The sequence below is a fragment of the Vicugna pacos genome, chromosome 28 (assembly GCF_048564905.1).
Source record: "Vicugna pacos chromosome 28, VicPac4, whole genome shotgun sequence".
Taxonomy (NCBI): Eukaryota; Metazoa; Chordata; class Mammalia; order Artiodactyla; family Camelidae; genus Vicugna; species Vicugna pacos.
In genome coordinates, this window is record NC_133014.1 from 12,802,203 (window position 1) to 12,826,362 (window position 24,160).

Genomic DNA, 24,160 nt, shown 5'->3' on the forward strand with positions numbered 1-24,160 from the left:
ACCATCTTTAAGCAACTACTGGATGCCAGGCCCTAACACATTTTGCTTGCCAACCACAGACACGTGGGCCCAGGCCCTGGCTGGTCCAGTGGCCGGGTTCTTGCCCTCGGCTCTACTGCCCTCGGGCTTGGCAGGGAGGGATCCGCAGCCTGGTACTTTCTGCAGTTCAGGACCACCTTCCCCAAGAGCGGTCGACAGCGTGGAGGGTACAGAGCCCCTGCCCAGGCCTGTGAGCAGTGCAGCCGCTGGATGGGTAAAGAAACCTTTAATGAGATTTGAGGCACAAGAGGAAGATGCTGTGGGGGATGGATGCTCAGCCCCATCCACCTCATGTGTACATGGCTCCATGGAGGTTCTCCAGTCGGTGCTTCTGCTGCTGCTTGCGAGCCTGAAGGAAAGAGAGCGTGCTGGGCATGGGCCATACCTGAAGGCCTGTGGGTCAAGGGGTAGAGTAGCCATCGTGAGGCTGGCTTTCACTGTTTTCAGGCCCCTAACATCATTGCCAAGGCTCTGGCTCCTCAGCAAAGTCACTGGGAAGGCGGCCAGAGTCAGGGACCGTGTGGCCTACTCAGGCCTGCTGAAGTGGGGAACGAGAGCACCAAGGATAGGAACTCAGGGAGCCCCATTACCACCCCCTCCACTTACCCAGCCCCTACCTTATCTCGTCTGTGTTCCTCATAAGTGTCATCATCAGTGGGTAGCTCATGGCGGCACAGGGGGCAGGAGTTTGTCTGGGAAAAGCAGTGCAGTGTACCAGCCCTGGTCTGGTCTTCATGAGCTAATATCCGTCCCCGGCTCCCAACTCCCACCCCTACTCCCCTCCTGTCTCTGATCCTCCCAGTAGACCATACACAGAAAGAGTCTTGAGAGCTGGGCCCAGGGCAGGGGGAGGGCTGGGAGAAAGGACGCAGTCAGTACCTTGCTCAGCCAGGGCAGAATGCAGTTGGAATGGAAGAGGTGATGGCAAGGCATCTCAATGGCAGTCTCCTCCTCCTCAAATTCCAAAAGACACACGGGGCACTTGAGCTCTTTAGGAGGGAGTGCTGATCAGGAGAGCTGCTACAGGCCCTACCTCCCAGCTCCCACTCCTGAAGGATACTCCTGCCCCAACCTGGCCTGGAAAACTGAGAGGCCACACCATAGCCTGGCTCCAGATGAGGTGGGTCTGGGAGACCTGCCCCAAACAGTGGAAAGAATTAGTGTTCTCACCAGCCTGAGAGCCCCTGATGACTGTCCTGGGGAGGTTCTCAACTGCTGTCTTGGCAGCAGGTGGAGGCAAGTGGTGATCCCAGTCTACTACCAACCCCAAGTCTTCAAAGTCCATCCTGTTAAAAAGTGACCTGGGAAGAAGGATGCCAGCTCAGGACCGAAGAAGACCAAACTTTCTCTCTGCCCCCACAATCCACTAGGCTTAACTAACAGATAAATACTCTGCCCAACTAGCAATACTAATAGCTACCCCCTCGTAGTGCTCAGTAGACAAAAAGCACAGCCGGAAATGGCTTACAGCTGCTATCCAGCAACCCCAAACACGCAGGCTGTTTATACCCATTCTACACAGGAGGCAGCAGCTCAGAGGAGGAGTTACTTAGGCCACGGAGGAATGACCTAGTAAAGCCAGATTCCAAGTGACTGTGTGGCTTCCGTGCTTGGTGTTCCTAATGTACCTACTCACACCCACACGGCCTCTACCCCGCCCCCATGACCCGCCTACTCCTGTACTTCCTAGAGTCCACTGCCCTACCGCCCCGATTCCCCTTACTCTCCACCTTCAGCCTTTCCCAGAATCCCCTTGGCCGAGGCTGCTCACGGACGATCCAAATTATCGACTTCCCCCCGAATCTTACCACCGGAGTAACTTCAGATTATTCATCCGTCCTCCCCAGGATCCGCTACCCCGGATAATCCGCCTTCTCCAGCCAGCCTCAGCCCAGAAACCTGTTGCCTGGGCCCTACCTCCCAGCCCCGCGCACTCACCTTGCGAGCTCCAGCAGCATGTTAGTTCGGGCATCCTGCTGATGGTCCAACGGCTCGCAGTCGTGTTCATCGAAGTAGGACGCCATGGCAGCGGAGCAGTCTGACACAGCCCTCGGACTCCGCTGGACTGCGGCCTCGCGGGGCTGACCAATAAACTGGCGAGGTGAGGGAGGAAGACCAATCAGGGCATCTAAAAGGCGGGCACAGTGGTCACCGAAAGCGGAAGTATTAATTTTCTCACCTCTGATTGGCTAGAAAGGTCAGGCGACAAAAGGCTAAAGTCAATGGCAGGAGCCGGGGCTAGTCAGACAACATTCTTCTCGGAGTCCCAGCTTGCGGTAAACTCCTGGGAGTGACTTGTGGATCGCGTCCCTAGAGCCCTGAAATGCCAAGTGTCTGGGCTTTAGGGGTCTTCGATCTGCTCTGCGGCTCAGGAGGGTCTCGGCAGTGCGGATGCTAGCGGCCTCTCAGAAAGAGCAAGGCGCTGGCCCAGGGCTCAGAGTTCTGCGAGCCTAGGGAAGCCTGGAGTCAGGGCGCTTCCCGCTGCTCTAACCCGTCCCCGCCGGGCACTTCTGCACCCGCTGCGCTCTAGTTGATTCAGGACTTGTCGCTTGACTCCTCCATGACCCCCGCAAAACAAACAAAAATTTCCTGCTCGTTTCTTCTGTGTTAGGCACGATAATAAAGGGTGGGGCAACCTCCTCAACCGAGAGGAGGACGATCCCTGCAGGGAAATCGGGGGGCTTACCAGCCCTCTGAACTATCTGTGTGACCTTTAGCCCATTGCTCAACCTCTCCCCTAGCTTCTGTACAACTAGTGGCTTGAATTAAATAAGTGGTTTGCATCCTTTGCCACCCATAATCTCCCGGAGCGAGAAGAAGGCGGGATTGTAGCTTTAGGAAAAAAAACAAAAACCATGTCTGATACTTACCCTCAAAGATTTTGATTTAACTGATCTAGGCCTGCCTGGGCATGGTATTTTTATAAGTTCTGCAGGTGATTCTCTGGTGTGAGGCAAGGTTGAGAACCACTACATTAAATGATTTGGATGACAGCTACCATTTATTTGGCATCTAGAACTATAACATTGATAGATATTTTACGTACGGTATAATTTAATCCTCACAATTGTCCTGGGAGCTAAGTATCACTATCTCTTTTAAACATATGTAAAACCCAAGTACCGGAAGTGGCTTGCCTGAATTCACAGGGCCTGTCAGTGGTGTTGCAGACCAAAGTGCAGGGCTGTGCTTTCCTCCATCTTTCCCAGGAAAGGCAGGTAGCAATGAGCCTAGCAGAAGTAGCCAGCTCTGTGCGGGTACAGTTGCGTACAAATTAAGGGTTTGTTCTTGTTTCTCTGCCAGTAACCCTCACTCCACCTCACAAGGAACTGCTTCTGTTACACACTTGACCCTGAATTCCCCTTTCCACCCATACTTGAGTTTGAGATGTTAAATAGCCCAGGAAATGGCTGCCCTGCTTCCCAGGTCTTGGTAGGGCCTTTCCTTTTTCCATGGCCTTTTTCATTACCCAGTGATCTTTCCTGGCACCCTGAAGGCACTATCTGCTTGATTGTATGTGGTTCTAGAGCTCTGAAAAGCCCAAATTCTTTCCTACAGGGCAAACTCCAGGCCGTCCTTTGTGACTCTGCATTATAGCACCATGGAAGGAAGCCGTCTGCACGCACTGCCCCATCCCCCACCCACAACCTATAATCTGGTGTAAAGTTTGAGGAAGAATGTGGGCGGAGAGATTGGAGAAGAGGTGCTCAAGGGTAAAAGGTCTCTCTGAGGGTGAGAGCCTTGTGATATAAACATTTTGGAAGTGTTTTCCTCTTTGTCATCCCATCTGGAGTCCCACTGGTCCTCTGAACATCCCAAGACATCAGAAAAGTAATAGATTTCATTCTCAGGGGAACAGACTCAGAGGCACTGGTTGAAGGGTTTGGTTGGGGGGCTGTTGTGTCTTTACACCTGCACTCTGGAAGGATCTGTCTGTGTAGGGTTGGATCAAGTCAGGAAGGGAGAGGAAGGGGCCACCTCCCAGGACTGGAGTCCTTTGGGACTTTCTAAGTAGCCCCAGTAGTGCAGGCAGAGCAAGATGAACCAACTTGGAAACCTTCAAACACACACACGCATACACATGCGCACACACCAGCTTTTAACAAAACAGCAGCTTTTACTAATCTCCAGATGGGGCTGGTCTGGCATGGCCGGTGTAGCAAGCTGCCCTCAAGGGCCAGTCTGTGGTGTGATAGGAGATAACAAAGGTGCACAAATTGGGGCTGCCTTTCTGGGCTCACTGCGGTGGCTCGGATGGGAGCAAATGCCAGGGTTTTCTGAAGACCAAAACCGGCCATTGTGGGCATTGGGCCTCTTTTTCAGGCCCAGCTGGGTCAGTCCCCAGGCCTTGAGGCAGCACCTGCGTCCTGGGCCTGTGGGGCACCACTGTTCTTGCTGCTCGGTGAGAGAAAGATGGCCAGCAGCACGATCAGTATAATGACCAGGCTGCCGCCCACGATTGCCCCCAAGTAGATCCGGCAACGGGTGTTCTCCCAGCGCTTCTTCCGGGCCATAGTCTTGGTTGTCTTGCTGAAGGCTGAGCTCTGTGGACACCCCCAGACATAAGGTGTGAGTTGAGTGTTTCCCCAGAGCCCCGAACCAGCCGCTTCCAGCCCTGCCCTGGCAAGGCCTAGTCTCCTCCCGCAGCCTCCCCATCCTGTCTGCTCCCTTCCTCCACACAGCCTTCCCTGGGATCCCCCCAGCCTGACTCCTGGTCTCAGACACTGGTGTAGCCCCTGACTCGCACTCCTACGGGCTCACACACCACCCCGCTTCTCCCCACTGTTAACAGTGCTAGTCTTCAGCCTTTAGGAAGATCCAAGCTTCAAACCAAGGCCTTCTTACTGCATAAGGCCTACCTACCTGTTGCACAGCTAGGTTGGGGGGTGCCTCAAGAAACCCCACACTGGCCCTCGGGTGAGCCTCAGGCCCCCGAGTGGCCTGGAGACCCTAAGCACAGCCTGAGAGCTCCCTCTGAGGGCCCCTCCTAGTCTCCCCCCCAACCCTGCTTCCCCAGGCCTCATACCATATCTAGGAGTTGGTCTGAACGTTGCTCCAGCTCCGCCAGCTTCCCGTCACGCTCCAGGACCTTGCCGAAGTTGTTGAGCATGATTTCTGTCACCTCATCTGCCTGCCGCTGGCACTGCTCCAACTCTTTCCCTGCCTGTGCACCAAGCCCAAGGTCAGGGTTACACAAGGCCCCCACTTGGCCCTCATCTGGTCCTGAGACCTAGAGACCCCCTTGCCCCCACAGCGTGTGTATGTGTGTGTGTGTGTACACACGTGTAGTATCTGAGTAAGGGGAACAGCATCTTTCATGGAAGGGTCTAATATGTGCAGAGTGAAGGGCCAGCCTCCCGGGGGTGTGTGGCTCACCTTGGGCTCCTCCCCTTACCTATCACGGCAGGTCCTAGATCAGCCTTGACCTCCAGCATTTCAGCTTCCTCTAAGGTGGCCCCGGATGGGACCTTCCAAAGCAGACACTTTGCTCACCTGCTCTAGGTTGGCCTTGACTCAAGGCGCACCTGCCCTGTGGCTTCCCACTGGCCTAAGGAGGCAGCAAAGAACAGAGAGCCAAGCTACTTGGCCAGAGGCAGACAGGGAGGAGATCCTCCCCACAGAGCTAGAGAGGTAATTTTGGACCACCACACGTTACAGCCTCTGCCTCACCCCACAGACACAAACTGAGATCAGATCTCCCTCCCCGCCCTCCCCAGGCTTCTGACTGGTCAGGCCAGTTCTGCCTCCTGGCCTGACCCTGCTCCCACATCAGTGCTCAAAGCTGATTCTCCATCTGCCTGAGAACCTCAGCCTTCCTGGTCCCTGGCCTCCAGCTTTCCAGCTGGCCAAGATCTTCTCTGGGTTCCACCTCACACAGAGGAGACCTACTCTGATTTCCCAGCCTCATCTGACAAAAGAACCCAGCTCATTTCAGAGGACGGGGATGGGAGATGCAGGATCCAAGCAGGGAGACTGACGGGACAGGAGGAAGAAGAAAGCAGGGGTCCCAAGCAAGAAAGGAACTGGACTTTGGAGGCAGGCAACCAGGAGACTCAGGGCAGGGGGCCCTAGTAAGAGCTAGAAGTCCAGGGACATGTCAGAGAGATGAACGCCAGCGGATTAACAAACCACAGCTACTCTCTCCGCCCAGCCTAGTCCCCCACAGCCCAGCCCTGCTCTCATCTCCTCCCCACAGAACACGGGCCAAGCTCCTTTTCCTGCCAGACTATATTGCCCATTGTCTACAGTAGACATTTTGGCACTTGACTGAATTCCACTTAAAACCAGAGAAAGGGAAGGGATCTGGTGGTCACAGAGCGCCACCTCCTACTCAGGCAAGAATCCTCATTGAGGATTTGTGCAGCTGCCTTGCACACAACCTTCAAGCATTCTCAGTGTATGAGTCTGACCTCCCCCACTGGACCACAAGCTCCCAGCAGGAGGGCAGGGGCCAGTGCCTGGGGGCCCAGCATCATGCTGACCACTGCAGGAACTCAGTGAGTGGGCCAGCTGCATTATAGCATATCCAAATGCAACTGTTACTCTCAAGTTTGTTATCCCAGGGTGTTTATCTAGCCCAGCAAGAATCTGGAGGGGCAGGCATCTGAAACCCAAGTAGGCCAATATTTACCCATGAACTAGAAAAGAAACCTGCTTTGAGAAGGGGGGTAGCAAACGACGACAGAGGGGCGCACTCACAGGCTGGGGCAAGCAGTACCAGGGGAACAAGGAGGAAGGAGGAAGAAAGCAGGGAAGCCGTATACTCATCTCTACCTTTTCCTGAGTCAACCACCATCACTACTATTATCGCTGCTATATTACTCAACAAGTCTTCACTGTTTGGAGTCTCTCACATTCAAACAGTCCAAGCCCTCCTCACATTCAAATAGTCCAACACAAAAACCTGGGAATGGACCAAGAGTCAAAAATGAGAATCACTGCTAGAGGCCGGTGGGATGCTGGACATTATTTTTTCTTCTCTGAACCCTACAGCTGTTGTTATCTTATTCTCCAACACGGGGTGATGCTGGGTCACATTCTTCAAGAGACCTGGCTGTGCCTCCTGCTGCAAGCTGCAGCCTCCTTCCCTCACTGCGAAGCCAGGCCTGTCCAGAGCCAAGATGGGCCCAGGCCTAAAAGAACACGGAGGCCTCCAGGTTCAAGTCTCTGGCCCTCCTTGGCACCACTCAACCAGAGGAAAAAGGACACCGTATGCACTGGTCACTGCTGGCACAGTGATTGAAATAGAGAACTGCGTGGTGGGGAAGGAGGTAAGTGGCCAGAGGGCAAGACCACGCCGCCTCCTGCCACACAGAACTCAGCAGAGTGCCTGGCACACAGTGGACGTGCGGAAAATATTTTCTGAATGAACTGTGCCTGTTCTTAAAAGGATCACTATAGGCCTGGGGAAAGACATACGTGATACAGTCAGAGAAAAGAGTTTACAGCGTGAGATACAAACAGTGAGTGTCGGAGCTGCCCACAGAGAGGGGATTCCTGAGATGGGGGATGAGGGGGGAGCTCGGACACTCGTGCCACAGAGAGACAGAGACATACTCGGGACAGTGACAGCCTGGCAGAGGGTAAGGATGGAAGGGGCAGGACGGGGATTGAGAAAGCAGTAAAAACCAAGAAGAGGAAGCTTATGTGGAGGGAAGGATGGACCCAGAGCTAGAGTAGGTTTCTGAGCCTGGAGGGGCTTCAGGAGAATTTCTCTGCTGGTAGTAAAAGAGAATGGAGGTGAGAAAACTCAAGACGACAGGCCACCAGAAGGCATGGAGGTTAGAAAACTCAAGATGAGAGGCCACCAGAGGCACAGAAAAGTGCCATCAGCAAGAGTCTGAGGTGTCCCGCAGGCTAGCGGGGAGCGGGAGCGAGGGCAAGAGGAAGGGAGAGTGAAAGAGGCGCTTCCGGGGTTTGGAGGGGTGTGGAGGGGTGTGCAGGCGGCACTGCTGGCAAAGGGTATTAGTTACAGGAAACGGACAGACCGTTACCCTGTATGCAGAATACCCCTCCTTTGATTCTCAAATCCCCCCTTAGGGTTTTCCAAGCCAAGTAAGTTTCTTTCTCTGAAAACAAAGCTCTCAAAAAACCTCCCTTTCCAAACTCTCCTGTCTCCCCTCTTTCTTGTTTAGTGCCTACAAAACTCTTATCCAGCTGTCACTGTTATGTCTTCATTTGGACCTGGGCAGCGACCTGGTATGTCAGCTTCTTCCTGGGTCAGCACTTGCCTGACCTCAGAGCCTAAAAGCAAGGCTCTGCGCTGCAGCTCCAGCATCCTTCAAATCCTGCAGTGACTGAAGACCGGGATGTGAACTTCCTGACCCTCCACTTCCTCATCTATAAAGTGGGGACAATGATATCTCCCATAACATTAGCTAAGGCGTGTGATCTATTATAAATTAAGGCTTAGCACAATTCCTGACACATACTAAATGCTCAGTAAATAATAGCCATTATTATTATTGCTGTAGCCCAAGTTACCCTAGCATTCTTTGTAGCTATCAGATCTCAGGAACTACACAATACTTGTGGTCAATAAAACTGCTTAGATATTTTTACAAAATACATAGCCAAGCAAGCTCTTCCTTACTGCAAGTTCGTGCACTTAATTGTTTCTAACCTAAATATAGAACTTGACATGGGCCTTTGATAACTCATGTCCAGTTTATTTCCATCAGGCGCTGCAGGCTGTTGAGAAGGTTTCACATCTTGACCGTGATGACAGCTGCCGTTCAATGGGCACGTACTCTTGAGCTAAGCACTCTGCGGCTAGCTGTTTGTTCACTTTATCTCATTTAAGCCTCACAACAATCCATTGAGGAAAGTGCTGGTATTCCAGTCCTATAAGAAATTGAAGCCCAGAGGGGTTAAATCACCCACCCAAGGTCACAGAGCCTGTGAGTAGATCTGGAAACTGAACCAACTTAGACTTCAAGGATCACATTCTCAACCCCGGTGCTAAACTAGATGTAAGTAAAGGAGATCAAATGCTTTGGCTGGCTGGCTGAAGACTCACCAGACCTGTTGATGTTGCCAACTCAACTTGTGCGCATACAAGGGAGGCCCCTGGCTCAAAACCCAAATTCTTTGGACAGTGCATGAGAGAGGACCATCTACAAGATGAATGAATTCAAGTCATTACCCATTCAATTTCTATCTTTCCCATCACTAGTTTATTCCTACTCTACCCCTCATATTAGTCACCAGGTCTAACACAAAGGAAATGCCCAAGAAATACTTGTTAATTGAATGAATCAGAGAAAAGGAGAAAGGAAAGAAAAGGAATAAGGACCAGGTACACCTGAAACATTGTAAATCAACTACACTTCAATTAAATAAATAAATGTAATAATAATAATAATAATAAAAAAGATGGACCAGGTAGGGAAGGTGGATGGAAAGAAGGAAGGGGCAGTGCTGGGGGTGGACAAAGGGGCAGGAGTGAGAGAAAGAACAAAGGGAGGGGGCTAGGAGATGGGTAGAAGAGAGAAGTCAATGTACGCTTCCCAGGCTCTGATCCACTATTTGTCTCAGATGAACCTGTGAGAGTCCCAGAGTTTTCCAGTACCACTCGCCCCCAAATTACCCTGACCTCTGCCTTCATTTCAAGAGTTTCCACTTCTGGCCAAGTGCTAAGGTCCAGCTGGCTGTCCACCCTACCCCTGCCTGATCCCTTGCTCTGCACACTGGGAAGTGGGCTCTGGGCTCAGTCCCATTCTCTGGGCCTCCCTCAGTTTCCTGGCATGGCCTTAGAGCTCAGTGCTACCTTCCTGCCCCGCTTCCTCTTCCTGCCTCCAGTTCCCTGGAGATGAAGCCATCCAGGCATCTCGACCCTCAGCCAGGACACATCCATCACACCTCTCTACTGGCTTTTCCGTGGCAGAATCTTAAAGCACCAAGCCTGCTTCTGCTGGGCCCAACTTCCCACGAGTTCCAGGGGAGGGGCACCACCTGTTCCTGACACCTTTGCCTTGGAGATGGCAAGTGGAGACAGAGGCCAGAGTCTACAACAGGAGTGGACGAATGACTCACTCAAGAATCTGTCCCTAGGTAGGGGTTAGAAGGGAGTCAGGCCATGCCCCTGTCTGATAACTTCAGTGGAACTTCCTAAGTAAACATCTTCCTTTCTCTCTCTCTAGAGGAGTCTGCCCCTCACCACCCTGCCACCAGGCTGGTATATCCTCTACCGCGCCCTCTGCTCAGGTTTCCAACTCCTGGGCCAGACTTGGCTCCTCGCGGCTCCAAGAAGGGCTGGAAAGGTCATCGTTTTACCCACCACTTCTCAGGAGCAGGCTTTCTGAGCTCCAGGCGGGTCTCTGCCATTGTGTCTCCTTTAACCTCCCAAGGACTCAGCAAGGCCGGTATTGCTGACCCCACTTCACGATGCGGAAAAGGAGGCTCAGGGAGGCTAAGTGACTTGCCCGGGGTCACAGAGCGGGTAAGTGGCCACCACCAGGATCTCGGCCGGGAGTCTAACTCCAAAGCCAGTGCTGGTAATCACCGGACTCCCGCAAGTGCGAAGCCGGAGTCCCGCTCACTCGGCGCGGGGCCGCCGGGACCGGCGCACGCCGCACTTTCCCTGCCGGGGTGCGTGGGGAGTGGAGGGTCCCGCGCGGTCCCGCTCCCCGCCGCCGTCCCCTCCGGAGGACGCCCCCGCCCTTGGACTTCGGACTCCCGCCTCGCACCCCCACGGCCGTCCTCTGCCCTCTGCCCCCCGCCCCACCCCGGGCCCTCACCATCGCCGCTGCCGCCGCCTCGCCCGCTCCGGCTCCTCTGCCCGCCAGCGGCTGCAGTGCCAGGGGCCCGGGAGGAAGCGGAGGGCGGGGCGGGGCCGGCCCGGCGGGGGCGGGGGGCGCGCTCCCCTGAGCGGCGACCAAGACTCAGGCAAATCGAAAGCGGCCGGCGACGGCGACCGTGACGGATCCGGCTTGGGTGCCTCTCCGCGGGCCGCCGCGCAGGTCTCCGGCCGACTCCCCAGCCTCGTGAAGTGGGGGCTCCGCTCCAGCAGCATAGGCCCAGGTCTGCGTCTCAGGACCCCAGTCTATGAAATGGGCGTAGTGGAGCGGGCTCTGAAGCCGGGCTTAGGTCCTCTCTGGAGCTGCCTCCAACATCAGGTAGATCGGGTTTACCTGGGGAGGCGTCATTTATTCATTCAACAAACACCTGTAGGAGCACGATTGCCCCGCCTTTGTTAGACGCTGGAGATGCAGTGAACAGCGAGGCAGGGTCTTTGCTAACTTGGTGAGTGCATCTCACCCACAACCAGAAACCAATTCCCCCAAAGTTTTGAAACTAAATAAAGCTTATTCACAATAAATATTATGAATGCACTAACTTCCCCTGGACTGTACATTTTAAAAATGGTCAATTGTATGTTTTGTGACTTTCACCTCAGTTAAGAGAGAAAACAGACCCTCATGGAGAAGGTGCTAGTTCTAGCTTTTTCTTTCACTTTGCGGGCAACTGCAGCCCTGCCCTGATATGACCCTGTTCCTCAGTGAGGGGATGAGGGAGGCTGGTGTGTCTACCCTCTGACCAGAGCCTTTATGAGCTGAATTTATCCATCCTCAGCCTCCCCTTTCACTGCTGGAGAGAAGCCACCAGCCACCTGTTCACCAGCTCACCCCATGCCACCCCCAACATCTCAAATGCGACCTACCTCTTGAGGAAGGGGGTTGAAGGCATCTGTCTCCAGGATTGATCTTCTGTGAGCACAGACCCCACCCCACCCCCACGCCCCGATGGTCTAGGTCGCAGTTACCCCAGTTGCTCGGACCTCAAGTCCAGGAGTGGGCTGAGGAGAGAGCAGATGGACACGGTTGTGACGAAGACTGCTCCGAGGGTCTCTTCTGTGCTTTCCTCCGTTCCCAGTTTTCTGAGCATGATTCTAGAAACTGACTTATCAGTACTAGTCCCAAATCCTGTCTCCCAGCCCTGTCCCTTCCTCTTCCCTCCCCCAAACAGGTTGTTTTCAGTTCTGGAAAGCCTATGGGGGAAATACGGACAGAGATGACAAGAACCCTTCCCCCCAACCAAGGCATCCTGGGCACTGGAAAGAGTGACAATGATGGTGGAACCTGGTAGGGAGGAGGGAGGCCCAAAGACAGAGAGGTCCATTGTCCATGGAGGGGAAGGAAGGCCATAGGCCCTGTCCTGTGACACTGACTGTGCCCAGCCACGGGACATGGGTGGGAGATGCTAGCCCCCTTTGGACAGCTGAGACCCAGAGGCCCTGCTGAGTTCCGGATGGACGGGGCAGACAAAAGACAAACAGAACTTGCACAACCACAAGAGAAGGAAAAGCAGTTCAGTTTCTCTACCACCCCACTGCCCTCTTTCTGGCTCTAGGCTACAACAGGGCCACAGAAAAGAGAGAGCAATGATGCGAGAAGCAGGAGGCCCTGAACCAGATTCCTAAATGCTTCATGTCTCGGGTCACACCTCCAGCGGAAAAGTAATAAAGAAAATGGCAAGATCCAGAGAGGACACTTCGGAGTTTTCCACGTCACCCTCATGAAAATTCTGGGAAGGTTTTGAATTTTCCATACGCCAAGACCTCCAGAAAATTTCTGTTTTTTAGACCAGGACAATGATGCAACAAGGGGAGATAAAGAAAGACAGGGAGTGTCCATCTTTCTTCTCCAAACATATGCTCTCCACCTCTCCAATGCTCTTGGGCCTCCAATGGGAGAATCCTGGCCAGAGGGTATCCTCTGGGATAAAAGAAATAGAAGGGTCAAAGGCCAAATGGAAGGGGACACAGCATCTCACACTCATAGGAACACTAAGAGGTCTTTATTGCCCACCAGCCACCATCAGTTCCATCAGTTTCCCAGCCACATGCTGGGCCCTCTGGGTCTCTCCAACCACTCTGAGGACCCCCAAAACACAGCCACAGTCCAGCTCTCTCCTTCCGGGGATCGAGGTGCTCCCTGGGGTAGACAGTGTGGAGGAAGGACCGGAGAGTGAGGGACAGGAAGACCAAACAACATTTCCTGCGGAGAAAGACAGGAGAGAGGGTCCCCTTTTGGCACCCACTATGAGAAGTTGCCCCGAAGAGGAGGACAGGGTGGGAGGGGTCTCCTAAGTTACTTAAGGGATGGCACCCGTGGCAAAGAGCACGATGAAGAGGACGATGATAAAAACGATCACGCAGATGAGGACGATCATCTTCACGTTCTTCCACCAGAACTTCCGAGCCACTTTCTGCGATGTGGTCTTGAAGTGCTCGGACTGTTGGGGATAAGGAAGAGTGACCCAGTGCCTCCTCCCACTGGACCAAGAGTACAAACAGAGAGACCCACCACCTGCCATCCATCTAAATGGTTAAGGGCTGAGTTGAGGTCACAGACTGCTAAATAAAACAATCTGGTGGCCAAGTTCAAAGTTAGAATTCTTGAGATCTCCTTGGCCCCCTGCCTGCCCCCTTCTCTCTCTCTCTTTCTCCCCCCCCCCCCTCTCTCTCACTCTTTCTCTCTTTCTTTTAATGGAGGCACTGGGGATTGAACTTGGGACCTCATGGATGCTAAGTATGCGCTCTACCACTGAGCTATTCCCACCCCCTGCCTGTTCTCTTCTTACCCCTGGTCTGTCATGCAAACTGAGGGCCCTTTTACACATGCTCACTCCCAGTGTCATGACACTGGCAGCACAACCTGCCCTAGGGAGCGCAGACACCGAGGCTGAGGGGTGCAGACTTCAGGTGGACACATCTCCCTGGTTCCATGACTTCTGGCTCTTGAGGACAGCTGAAGCTGGAGGAAGGGCCAGGGCAGTACAGGGGTTGGAATTGAGGGCAACTGCTCTTCCTTTCCCAACTTGAGTTGCAGAAATTAAGTTTCCCTGGGCCATGCTCCCCAGACTAGACTGTGGAAAGAAACATGAAGTCCCAGGGAGTCAAAGGAGTTGTACTCAAGATTATACCCAGGACTCTGAAAAGATACAGGCCAGTCGCTTCCTATGGACATGGAACGTTAGGCTCCAGCCTTTGCTGAACTTCAGAGTTACTTCCTCCCAGAGCAGCTGGCTTTGGCCTCTGGCTGGAGAGAGAGAATGAGACCTAGCAAGATGTGTGGGAGATATTATTCTAGCCTTCAGCTAGCAGAGGACCCTGCGATCAAAGACTTTTACTGCTCTTCCCAGCTTCTTTTGAAAGCTGACTCAGCAGGACTCTTTCCATCTCCTGCCTAATATATCCTAGGGAAGGCCAAAGGCCCTAAGAGGATTTTTCTGGAGACAATATGCTTGCTCTGGGGAGGCCAAATGATTGTCAAAGGCAGTCAGTTTCAAAGGGAAAGTCAATTTCATAGGAGAGAAGCCTACAGAAGGCACAGGCTGACATCAACCTCCGAAAATGCCTCCAGGGTCCACCCGGCACCCCCAGCCCCAGCCCTCGAACCCATTCCCTGGACCCCAGTACCAGTCAGTGGAGTAGAGCAGGGGGTAGGATATAGCTCGGTGGTAGAGCATGTGCTTAACATGCACAAGGTTCTGGGTTCGATTCCCAGTACCTCCATTAAAATAAATAAACTAACTAACTAACTAACTAACTAACTAACTGCCCCCACCAAAAAATTAAATTAAATTAAATTAAATTAAAAAAGAAAAGAAGTAGGGGTTCATCTCACATCAATTCCCAACACAAGTGAAAAGGCAGATTTCCCTCAGGTTCTTTTTGTCGCCAAGCCCCAAGCCCCTAGTAATCCCCCCCCCACCGTCTTCCTCTGGCCCCCAGGGGGCTCCCCATCATCTCACTGTGGCTTCCAGATCCTCTGTCTTGTTGCGGAGATGGTCCAAGTTTTCTCCCCGGGCCAGGATCCTCTCCACGTTCTGGGTCATAATATTCTTGACTCCTTCCACTTCGCTCCGCAGGTTCCGCACACGGTCATCTCCTCCACCGCCACTGGCCTCCTCCTGAGCGGGCACACAGGGGTTAATCAGGCCAAGTGATGGAGGAACTGAGACTTGGCCCAGCCTCCTGAGGCCAGAGGAGGGGGAGGCCTAAGGTGGACTTTAGCTTTTTGTTATGCTTGAACTGTTTACAAAGAGAGGGTTTTCATGTAGTTCTCATGTAATCAAAAAACGAATGTATTTTTAAGACCCAGATGGTGAGAGCCCGATGCCAGGGGACAGACCAGATAGAACTTTGTAGGTTTTCAGGGAGCCTGACAAGGACAAGAAGCACGCCACCAAATCCCACTCCACTGCTTCCTCACTCCTCAGAGGGGTTGGAGGAGACATCTGAGCTGGATCTCTCCTGATGCCCAGACCCACCACTATTTACCAATTCTCAGACTCCAAAGGGTCCTCATTAAAAATGCCCATGCCAGCCACTGACCACCCTCACCTAGCGGGATCCTCCCTCTCTCCAGGACAGCAGCTGGAGAGCTATTCCGCGGGCCTCCTGGGCAACCTGACTGCTGAGACCCAGAAGGACGGCAGCCAGACAGGCTCCAGGTCCCTCACGAGGCCCCATGAGACCAAGCCATTGGGCCACAAACTTCTGCTTTCCTCACCATTTAGCGCCACGAGCAAGCACCACGCCATTGCCTGCATAAGCAAGTATAAAATACAGAAAGCAGACTGGACTTTGCAGGAAATGGAGTGCAAGTCCCCCCTGGCTGATGCCTCATCCCCAGGCTTCATGATAAGGTTTTTGAACAAGGAAGGAAAAAAACTATTAAGCTCCTCCCTCCCTGACCCACTAGACTACCAGATACAGGCCAGGGGTGTGGGTCCGAACTCAATTATCACAGAGAACCAACTTCTGGCTCTTTTACATAGCCCCGGCTCTCTTCCTCTTGCTCATGGAGAGGGGTGAATTCCTTGGACTCGGTGGAGAGACAAATTCTTTGGGTTTCTGTACCGGGATAAAGTGAAAGGCAGAGGGGGATTTCTGCCGCGGGCTGGAATCTGCGTTGGGAACAGCAGAGGCGCTGCCCAGGAATGTCACAACACCCGCAGGCCGGCCGGCGGGAGGAGGAGATGATTCAGGAGCCCCGACCCCAACCGAAGCCCCGCTCCAGGCCAGCACCGGGGTCCGGGGAGGGAGGGAGCAGGGGCGCAGGAACACCCGCCCGGGGCAGCTCAGGGCTATTTGCAGCCAAGCTGTCAAAGAAGAGGGGCCACGGTCAGCGCCGGCCCAGCCCTCGGACTTCACCGCCAGCTTTCGTTTCCTGACGCCCAGCACCCCCAGCCCCGTCTGGCTGGTCTTGAAGTCAGCCCCTCCCGAGCTCCCAGCTCTCTCACCATGTCTCCGAGCGGCGCGGGCCCGTCGGCAGCAGAACTCGCCTGGTCGGCTTCCTCCCGGGCGGCCGTCGGCTCACTTCCTGCTCCAGCCTCCCGCCCGCCCCCCGCCCGCCGCGCGGCCCGGGCCGCTCCGGCCACACCTCGCGCAGGTTCCCCAGGTAGGCGGGCGCCCGCCGCTGCCCTCCCCGTCTCCTCCGCACCCGGGCTGAGGCTTAAAGCGACAGGGCCACCCGGCGCCCAATTTCTTCCTCCTCTCAGGAACAAGAAGAGAAAGATCCAGCAGCCCTCCTAGGCTTCCTGAGTTAGAAAGGGCATTTGTCTCCTGTTTTTCCGTCCTGAATGTCTGACCCCCAGTTCTTAGAGACCGAAGTCACCCAGAAGCACCCTGCCAGACCTTGTTCACAGAGAAGCAGAAGGCAGATGTATGCACATTTCTTGCTGGACAACGCTTGTTGCCATGTCTGTTTTAGGGCGGAGAGAAGAAATCACTAAAACCCCGAAGTCTGGATTGCTGCGACCCTGGGCTCTTGGTGTCAGAAAGCTGAGGACCCTGAGTGAACCTCTTCACCTGTCTGGGTTTTGCAGGTGCCAATGCTGACCTCCGGGGGTCGTGATGAGGACTAAAAGGGCAGCGCATGTCATACACCTAGCCCAGTGCCTGGGATGGAGGGCTGCCCCCTGCTCAGGTCAGGAAGTAATGGCTCATCTACTCTCCTTTGCTTCCAGAGTTCAACAACCCTGCACATCCCTTCAGGGGCCACCCCACGGGCTGGTGACCCCACAGAAAGTGTCAGGTGATTGCCCTATGGACCGGAGAAGGGGCCCAGGGCAAAGGATTTTTCCACCAATCTGGCTCCAGGCCAGAGAAAATCCACTCTTCCCAGATGGTGTTTATCAAGACAGAAGAACAATAACAGGGGCGTGCAAAAAGGAACAAACATCCCAGAGGAAGTAACAGTTCCAAGGGGGAAATGTCAGCTTCTCTGACAAATGCTTTTTTAAAGGTTCTAGTAAATTTGCGACCTCTACAGCGTTGTGAGACACTCTAGTGTCATTTATTATGAAATCTGATTCCCAATAAGATGAGATTATTACTATCTTCTGCAGACCTGAATTTTGGTGGACAGCAGCAGCCTGCTTTCCCGGAGAATGTGGCTGCCCACTCCTTACCATCCTTAGAAAAGCTACCATGTAGCCAAGCGGAGGTAGGTCGGAATTTGTGATCTATCCTTGAGCCGTCCAGTAGAGTAGCCACTGACCACAGGTGGTTCTTGAACACCTGAGATGTGGCTGGTCTGAACTGAGATGTGATATAAAAGTAAAAAAACTCGCCGGATTTCAAAGACTTATTGTGAAAGAAAGAATGTAGACATTTCCTTAGTAATTTTATATACTGATGACATGTTGAAATAATGTTTGGGATATACTGAGTTAAATTTTTAAAACTGATAAAATCAATTTCGCCTGTTTTTCTCTTTTAATTTGTCTAACAGGAAAATTTTTTTAATTTTATGTTTTATTGACGTGTAGTTGATTGACAACGTTTAGAAAATTTTCAATTATCTTGACACAACATTGTAAATTGACTATAACTCAATAAATAAAAAAAAGAAAAATTTGAATTACCAATGTGATTCAAATTGTATTTCTAGTAGACACGCAGATCTATACCTTAATATTTATGTGACCTTGGACAGATTTATGTAACATCCCTAAGCCTCAGTCATCTCATTGTCTGTCCTTGGCACTTAAAAAACCCTCAGGAAATGGTGGCTTTTGTGATCACTATTATAAAGAATTCCAGATACTGAGTGAATTGGTGGGTAGGGAAACATGAGAGGTACCAAGAAACAAAAGGCCAGAGTAGGATGTTTGAGGAGAGCAGGAAGAAGTGGCAGAGGATTCCCAGGGTGGGGAGGAGAGTTATGACACTTGAGGAGTCACTGGGGTCTGCTACGCCACTGCAAGGCTTTGACATACATTGGTGTCCCTGAGGGAGCGGACCCTTGGCCTAGACCCAGCAACCATCAGGGAGATTCCAAAGTGCGTACACTTGGGCCTGCAACCGGATAATCTCATCTTCACCATATAGAATGGCTGCAGGCTTGGCCTCACCTGTACGAACATTACAATGTTCGCGTTTGTAGAAAACCACCTTGCTAACAGCCTCGCAAGGTGAGAGATTCGGTAAGGCACCGAATGATGTGCTGTGAGCAGAAATAGTGCTGTGGGCAGGGAACAAGAAAGGAACAAAAGTCCCTGATTTATTTACAGTCAAGGAAAGCTCTATCCCAGAAGTGGGATGCCAATCACTTCGTAAGGAAAAGCTGCTAGGTGGTGGGAGCTGCAGCCAAAGAAGCAACCGCTTTGTGATGAAGTGTGTTCTCCATCCCTGCATGATCAGAAGATCTGGGCATCAGATCTACTGCTCCCTGGCTGTGGAGTCTCAGGCAAGCCACTTCCCTTGGGGAGCCTCAGTTTCCTCATCTGCAAAATGGGAATAAGAATGAAAGCTGTTTTGAGGGGTTATTAGTAGGATTAAATGGTACGGGTGTACATTTCTACATTTCTGCTAAAGCACTTTACAAATGAAAAAGGAGACTAATAGAACAAATCGAATGAGGAAATAGGAGAAAAGGAATATGATCAGCCTGCAAAGCCACCAGGCAAACTTTAGGGCACATCGGCATGTATCCCAGTCTTATTTATAATCTAAGTGCAAAAAGGCTCCTTGTACCTCTCAGGGAAAAGGCTAGAGAACAAGGAAGAAGCAGATTCAGGAGACTCAAGTGGAATTGCTCCCTGAAGGATCGTAAAGCTCTGACCACTGCCAAGATCTCTTTTGTCTCCAAACCCCCCTTGATAGACTGTCACGCCACTGGCCACCCCATCTGTGACACCGTCACCCCCATCTCTCTCAGTGTGCATCCTTCCTTTCTGACTGTGCCCTTGGAACTTGCATGTTCTGCCCTTAGCCATCTTCTGATTCCCATCTCTCTCCTAGAGCAGTAGTTCTCTATGGGGTTGGTTTTGTCCTCCAGGGGACATTTGACAATGTCTGGAAATATTTTTGATTGACACAACTCGAGGGGAAGGGTGTGCTACTGGAATCTAGTAGGTAGAGGCCAGGGATGCTAAACTTCCCACAATGCAAAGGACAGCCTCCGCCCTCCCCTACCTGCCAATGACAAAGAATACACAGATCCAAATGTCAATAGTGCCAAGGTTGAGAAACCCTGGTCTCCCTAGGGAAGTGCAATCAATGCCTTTACAGTTTCAACAGCCATTTATGGACAATCCGCCAATCTGTACCTCTCTCTCCATTGCCATTGCTGCCTCTCCAGTGCCCTGGACAGTCCATAGATACATCCCACAGCCAAACCAAACCCTTTATCGTTTTCCTATGTTCCTCCTCCTGGATAGCACTTCCATCCTGCCAGTTTCCCAAGCTAGGAACCCCAAAGCGATCCTAAACAGACGACGGAGCATCACTAAGTCTTGGTGGTGTCTTTCAAATCCACCTCCCTCCTTTCCACACCAGCTCCTGCTTCCTAGGTAATGCCAGCACGATCCCTTCTCTGGACATTTCCATCCACCTCCAAACTAACCTTTCTTTTCCCATCCATTTCTTGTGAGGCTGCTTGTTATCTTCCCCAAACATCGAGTATGTTCCACACTGCCCTCAGGGTAAAGTCCAAACTCCTTAGCTTGACATTCCAAGATTCTTCTCAACCTGCATTTTGAAGCCTGCCTTTCATGAGACTCACCCCCTAGCCCTTCAGTTATACTAAATTACACGCCCTTCTGCAAACACACCATCCCCTTTTATATCTTTGCTTAAGTGGACTTGTCTCACGATGAGTGAATATCCTGCTTCATTCATCACTGCCTGTGGAAAGTCTATTTGTTTTTAAGACATTGCTTCCATGAAGCCTTCCAGATTTCCCCACTGAAGTTAACTTCTTCCTCATCTGATCACCATCACACTGTGTCTTTTATAGAACCTATAATATGCTTTGTCACTAACTGCATACACACTTGACTCCCCTGAGACTCTAAGTTCTGTAAAGGCAGGGGCTGTGTCTTTACTTTGGTACCCCTCATAGAAAAGAATATATATCCTGCACACAGTAGGTACTCACTAAATGTTTGGGGTATTGGACTGAGAGATCTGAAAGAGGGCTTCTTTCTCTATAGTGCAGACAGAAAGAAAATTGTATTAAAAAAGACCCATGAAGAAATACCTTTTGTAAATTTTGGACTATTTTATGTAGAAATGAATGCTAAATGCTATGAGTCTCTTTATATTGGTCCAAAAAGGATAAACTGGAAATTAACCCCTTGAACAAAAATAAGTTAAAAGCATGGGATGAAAAGGTGTGAAGCTAGCATAGCTCTTTCATTAGCTGATTTCTTACTCGGAATGTTCTCAGTTCACCCACGACTATTAAGAACTTTTGATTTCTCTCTCTCCTGTAAAAGTTGTACTCGTTCTTTAAAGCCCATGTTTTCAAAAAATTTCCTGATTTCTCCAGTGTAATTCATTTCTTCCTCATAGCACTTTGAACCTTACTTAATCCTTTTAACTTCCTATATTCTATTATTATTCTATTATTTCTATATTCTTTTTATTATTATACTTCTACAGGACAGAGGCCATGACTTACTCATTTGTTTCCTCCTCTGTAACTTGTTCAATTCTTGGCACATAATAGACCATAAACGCTGAACTTAATAGAATCGAGTAATTTTAAGTGCTCCTGGAAGAGTAGCCCAGAATTCCCAACCCACCCTGAATTCACTTGGACTGGGATTTGACAGTGGATTAAGAGGTCTACACCCTAAACAGGTTTATGGCTTCCAAAGTGACTCGGCCCAACTTGACCTAGAAGTGAGCCAGACCCTCACCCTCAGGAACTCTGTTAGCCCAGTGGTTCCACTTGCCAAACATATCTGTGCCCAATAATTGAACTCTTGACACTACGGTACAGATGTTTTTACTGCTTCGTGTGAAGAAATGGGATATATGCACACAGCCCTTCTGCATACCCACGTGCGATGGCTGATCACAGTTGTTTTAAGAAAAACCACTTGTGCAATTAAACTGTAAGCTCAACCAACCTTTGTTTTTTCAATCAATAGACTTTATTTATTTATTTTTAGTAATACAGTCAGTTCCCATACACCACTTCATGCTCTCCCAGTTCTCCTATTACTAACATCTTGCTTTTTTTTTTTTTTGGATTTCAACCAATTTAATATGTATGCATTTTTGTATATAATTCTATAAAATGTCATCACATGTATAGATTTGTGTAACAACCATCACATTAAGGATACAGAATTTTCCCATCACCCACCCCAAATCTCACTAACATCTTACGTTAGTGTGGCACATTTGTTACAATTGATGGGCTAATATTATTAACAAAGTTCATAGTTTATTTTAGGGTTCACTCTTTATATTATAGATTCTATGGGTTTTGACAAATATATGACATGAATTCACCATGACATTACTACAGTATCGTACAGAACAATTTCACTTCTCTAAAAAAATTCCAGTGCTCCTCCTATTCATCCTTCCCTTCCTTCCCCCAGTCCCTGGCGACTACCAATCTTGTTGCTATCTCCATAGTTTTGCCTTTTCCAGGATATCACGCAGTTTGGATCACACAGCCATTTCAGATTGCTTTCTTCAACTTAGCAATATGCACTTAAGTTTCCTCCATGTCTTTTTGCAGCTTGATAGCACATTTCATTTGATCACTGAATATTCCATCGTATGGATGTGCCAGTTTGCTTTATCCATTCACCTACTGAAGGGCATCTTGATTGCTTCCAAGTATGGGCAATTATGAATACTACTGCTGTATATTCACGTGCAGGTTTTGTGTGGACAGAAGTTTTCAATTCATTTGGGTAAATACTATGGAGCACTATAGCTGGATCATACAATTAGTGTACATTTAGCTTTGTAAGAAACTGTCAAGCTGTCTTCCAAAATGGCTGTACCATTTTGCATTCCCACCAGCAACAAAGCAGAGTTTCTGTTGCTCCACATCCTTGCCAGCATGTTGTCAGTGCCATGGATTTCAACCATTCTAATAGGTATCTCATTGTTTTAATTTGCACCCCCCCCAACACAAATAAGATGTCAAGCATCTTAGTTTAGTTTTTTTTTTCTAAAAGAAGTACTATTTTACCTGAAAGGACATTGGACAAACTGTGGTTATTCAAACTGGTGCATTTGGCAGGTATTTTCTCAAAAATAAAAGTTGCTGGTTCATTCAAGGAAAACAATAGACAGTATTTGTTGCCAATGATAAAATTTGAGCTTTCAAGTGAAAATTAGAATTTTAGAAAACTTCTATCTGCCACTGGCAGCTTCCCGACATTTAAGAGACTCTGCATTTAGAAGAGCTGTATAACTCAGTGAACCAGTGTTTTCCAAATAACCATATGTATGATTTTACAAAATCGTGTGTGAGTAAATGGGTCATTCAAAGCGCAAGATATACCAATGATTTTAATGTAATAGAGCATAAAGTTCATTGATATGATTTCTGATTCCACATCTGACTAACCTTTAAAAAAATGACCACTTGTAAATTTAGGTGTTATACCAAAGAATATCCATAGTTATCTAAATAGATCATAAAAGTGCTTATTCCAACTAAGTATCTGAGAGGCCGGATTTCCTTCATATACTTCAATCAGTACCACCTCACAACAGAGAGAATGCAGAAGCAGGGATGAGAATCTAGCTTTCTTCAAGTAAGCCAGACATTAGAAAGATCTGCATGTGAAACAATACTCCTCATTTAATTTTCTGCATGCAAAATATACTTTTTTCATAAAAATGTTATGTAAACGTGTAATGCGTTTATTACTTTTTTTTCTTTTGCGTCAACACGTATTTTAAACATTTCTGTACATTTCCAATACAGTAAATATGGAAAAATATAACCCATATAAATAAAAACTCTTTGGGTTCTCAATAAAGTGTGTAGCAGTTATGAGACTGAAAAATATGAGAACTGCTGCTCTAAGATGCCTTCCTCTGATCCTGCTGGCCAATCCCACTGCAGAGAATTAGATGTTACAACGCTGTTCCAGATTTCACCTTTCTGGCTGTGGAGAAAAGGGAACCCTCCTCCACTGATGGTGGGAATACAGTTTGGTGCAGCCACTGTGGAAAACACTATGGAGATTCCTCAAAAGACTAGGAATAGACTTACCATATGACCCAGGAATCCCACTCCTGGGCATATATCCAGAAGGAACCCTACTTCAAAATGACACCTGCACCCCAGTGTTCATAGCAGCACTGTTTACAATAGCCAAGACATGGAAACAGCCTAAATGTCCATCAACAGATGACTGGATAAAGAAGATGTGGTATATTTATACAATGGAATACTATTCAGCCATAAAACCCGACAACAATAACGCCATTTGCAGCAACATGGATGTCCCTGGAGAATGTCATTCTAAATGAAGTAAGCCAGAAAGAGAAAGAAAAATACCATATGAGATCGCTCATATGTGGAATCTAAAAAAAACCATAAATACAAAACAGAAACAAACTCATAGACATAGAATACAAACTTGTGATTGACAAGGGGGAGGGGGGTGGGAAGGGATAGACTGGGAGTTCAAAATTTGTAGATACTGACTGGCATATGTAGAATAGATAAACAAAATTATGCAGTACAGCACAGGGAAATGTATACAAGATCTTGTGGTGGCTCATAGTGAAAAAAAGTGACAATGAATATACATATGTTCACGTGTAACTGAAAAATTGCTCTACACTGGAATTTGACACAACATTGTAAAATGACTATAACTCAATAAAAAATGTTTT

At 49.9% G+C, this 24,160-nt stretch overlaps 3 protein-coding genes and 1 non-coding gene across 5 annotated transcripts; 1 reads left to right on the forward strand and 3 right to left on the reverse strand.

Annotated features, from left to right (window-relative positions):
• Positions 1–250: 250 nt before the first annotated feature.
• On the reverse strand, positions 251–2,129 carry RNF181 (ring finger protein 181). Its single transcript, XM_031692105.2, has 5 exons — positions 1,978–2,129; positions 1,210–1,340; positions 919–1,028; positions 657–731; positions 251–388 (listed from the first exon to the last, which is right to left on the reverse strand). The coding sequence occupies exons 1-5, from the start codon at positions 2,061–2,063 to the stop codon at positions 329–331; spliced, it is 462 nt and encodes a 153-aa protein (XP_031547965.1). The 5' UTR covers positions 2,064–2,129; the 3' UTR covers positions 251–328.
• Positions 2,130–4,142: 2,013 nt separating this feature from the next.
• On the reverse strand, positions 4,143–10,868 carry VAMP5 (vesicle associated membrane protein 5). Of its 2 annotated transcripts, none has more exons than XM_072951530.1 (3): positions 5,435–5,723; positions 5,066–5,203; positions 4,143–4,583 (listed from the first exon to the last, which is right to left on the reverse strand). In XM_072951530.1, the coding sequence occupies exons 2-3, from the start codon at positions 5,147–5,149 to the stop codon at positions 4,374–4,376; spliced, it is 294 nt and encodes a 97-aa protein (XP_072807631.1). In that variant the 5' UTR covers positions 5,150–5,203; positions 5,435–5,723; the 3' UTR covers positions 4,143–4,373. The 2 variants fall into 2 exon arrangements, with proteins under 2 accessions (XP_072807631.1, XP_072807630.1); XM_072951529.1 differs by lacking the exon at positions 5,435–5,723 and adding an exon at positions 10,779–10,868 and having other exon boundaries at positions 4,145–4,583.
• A 1,950-nt stretch (positions 10,869–12,818) lies between these two features.
• On the reverse strand, positions 12,819–16,447 carry VAMP8 (vesicle associated membrane protein 8). Its single transcript, XM_072951531.1, has 4 exons — positions 16,291–16,447; positions 14,797–14,955; positions 13,135–13,275; positions 12,819–13,037 (listed from the first exon to the last, which is right to left on the reverse strand). The coding sequence occupies exons 1-3, from the start codon at positions 16,291–16,293 to the stop codon at positions 13,135–13,137; spliced, it is 303 nt and encodes a 100-aa protein (XP_072807632.1). The 5' UTR covers positions 16,294–16,447; the 3' UTR covers positions 12,819–13,037.
• On the forward strand, positions 14,481–14,557 carry TRNAV-AAC (transfer RNA valine (anticodon AAC)). The gene has a single exon. It is a non-coding gene; the product is annotated as a tRNA-Val (tRNA).
• Positions 16,448–24,160: the final 7,713 nt, after the last annotated feature.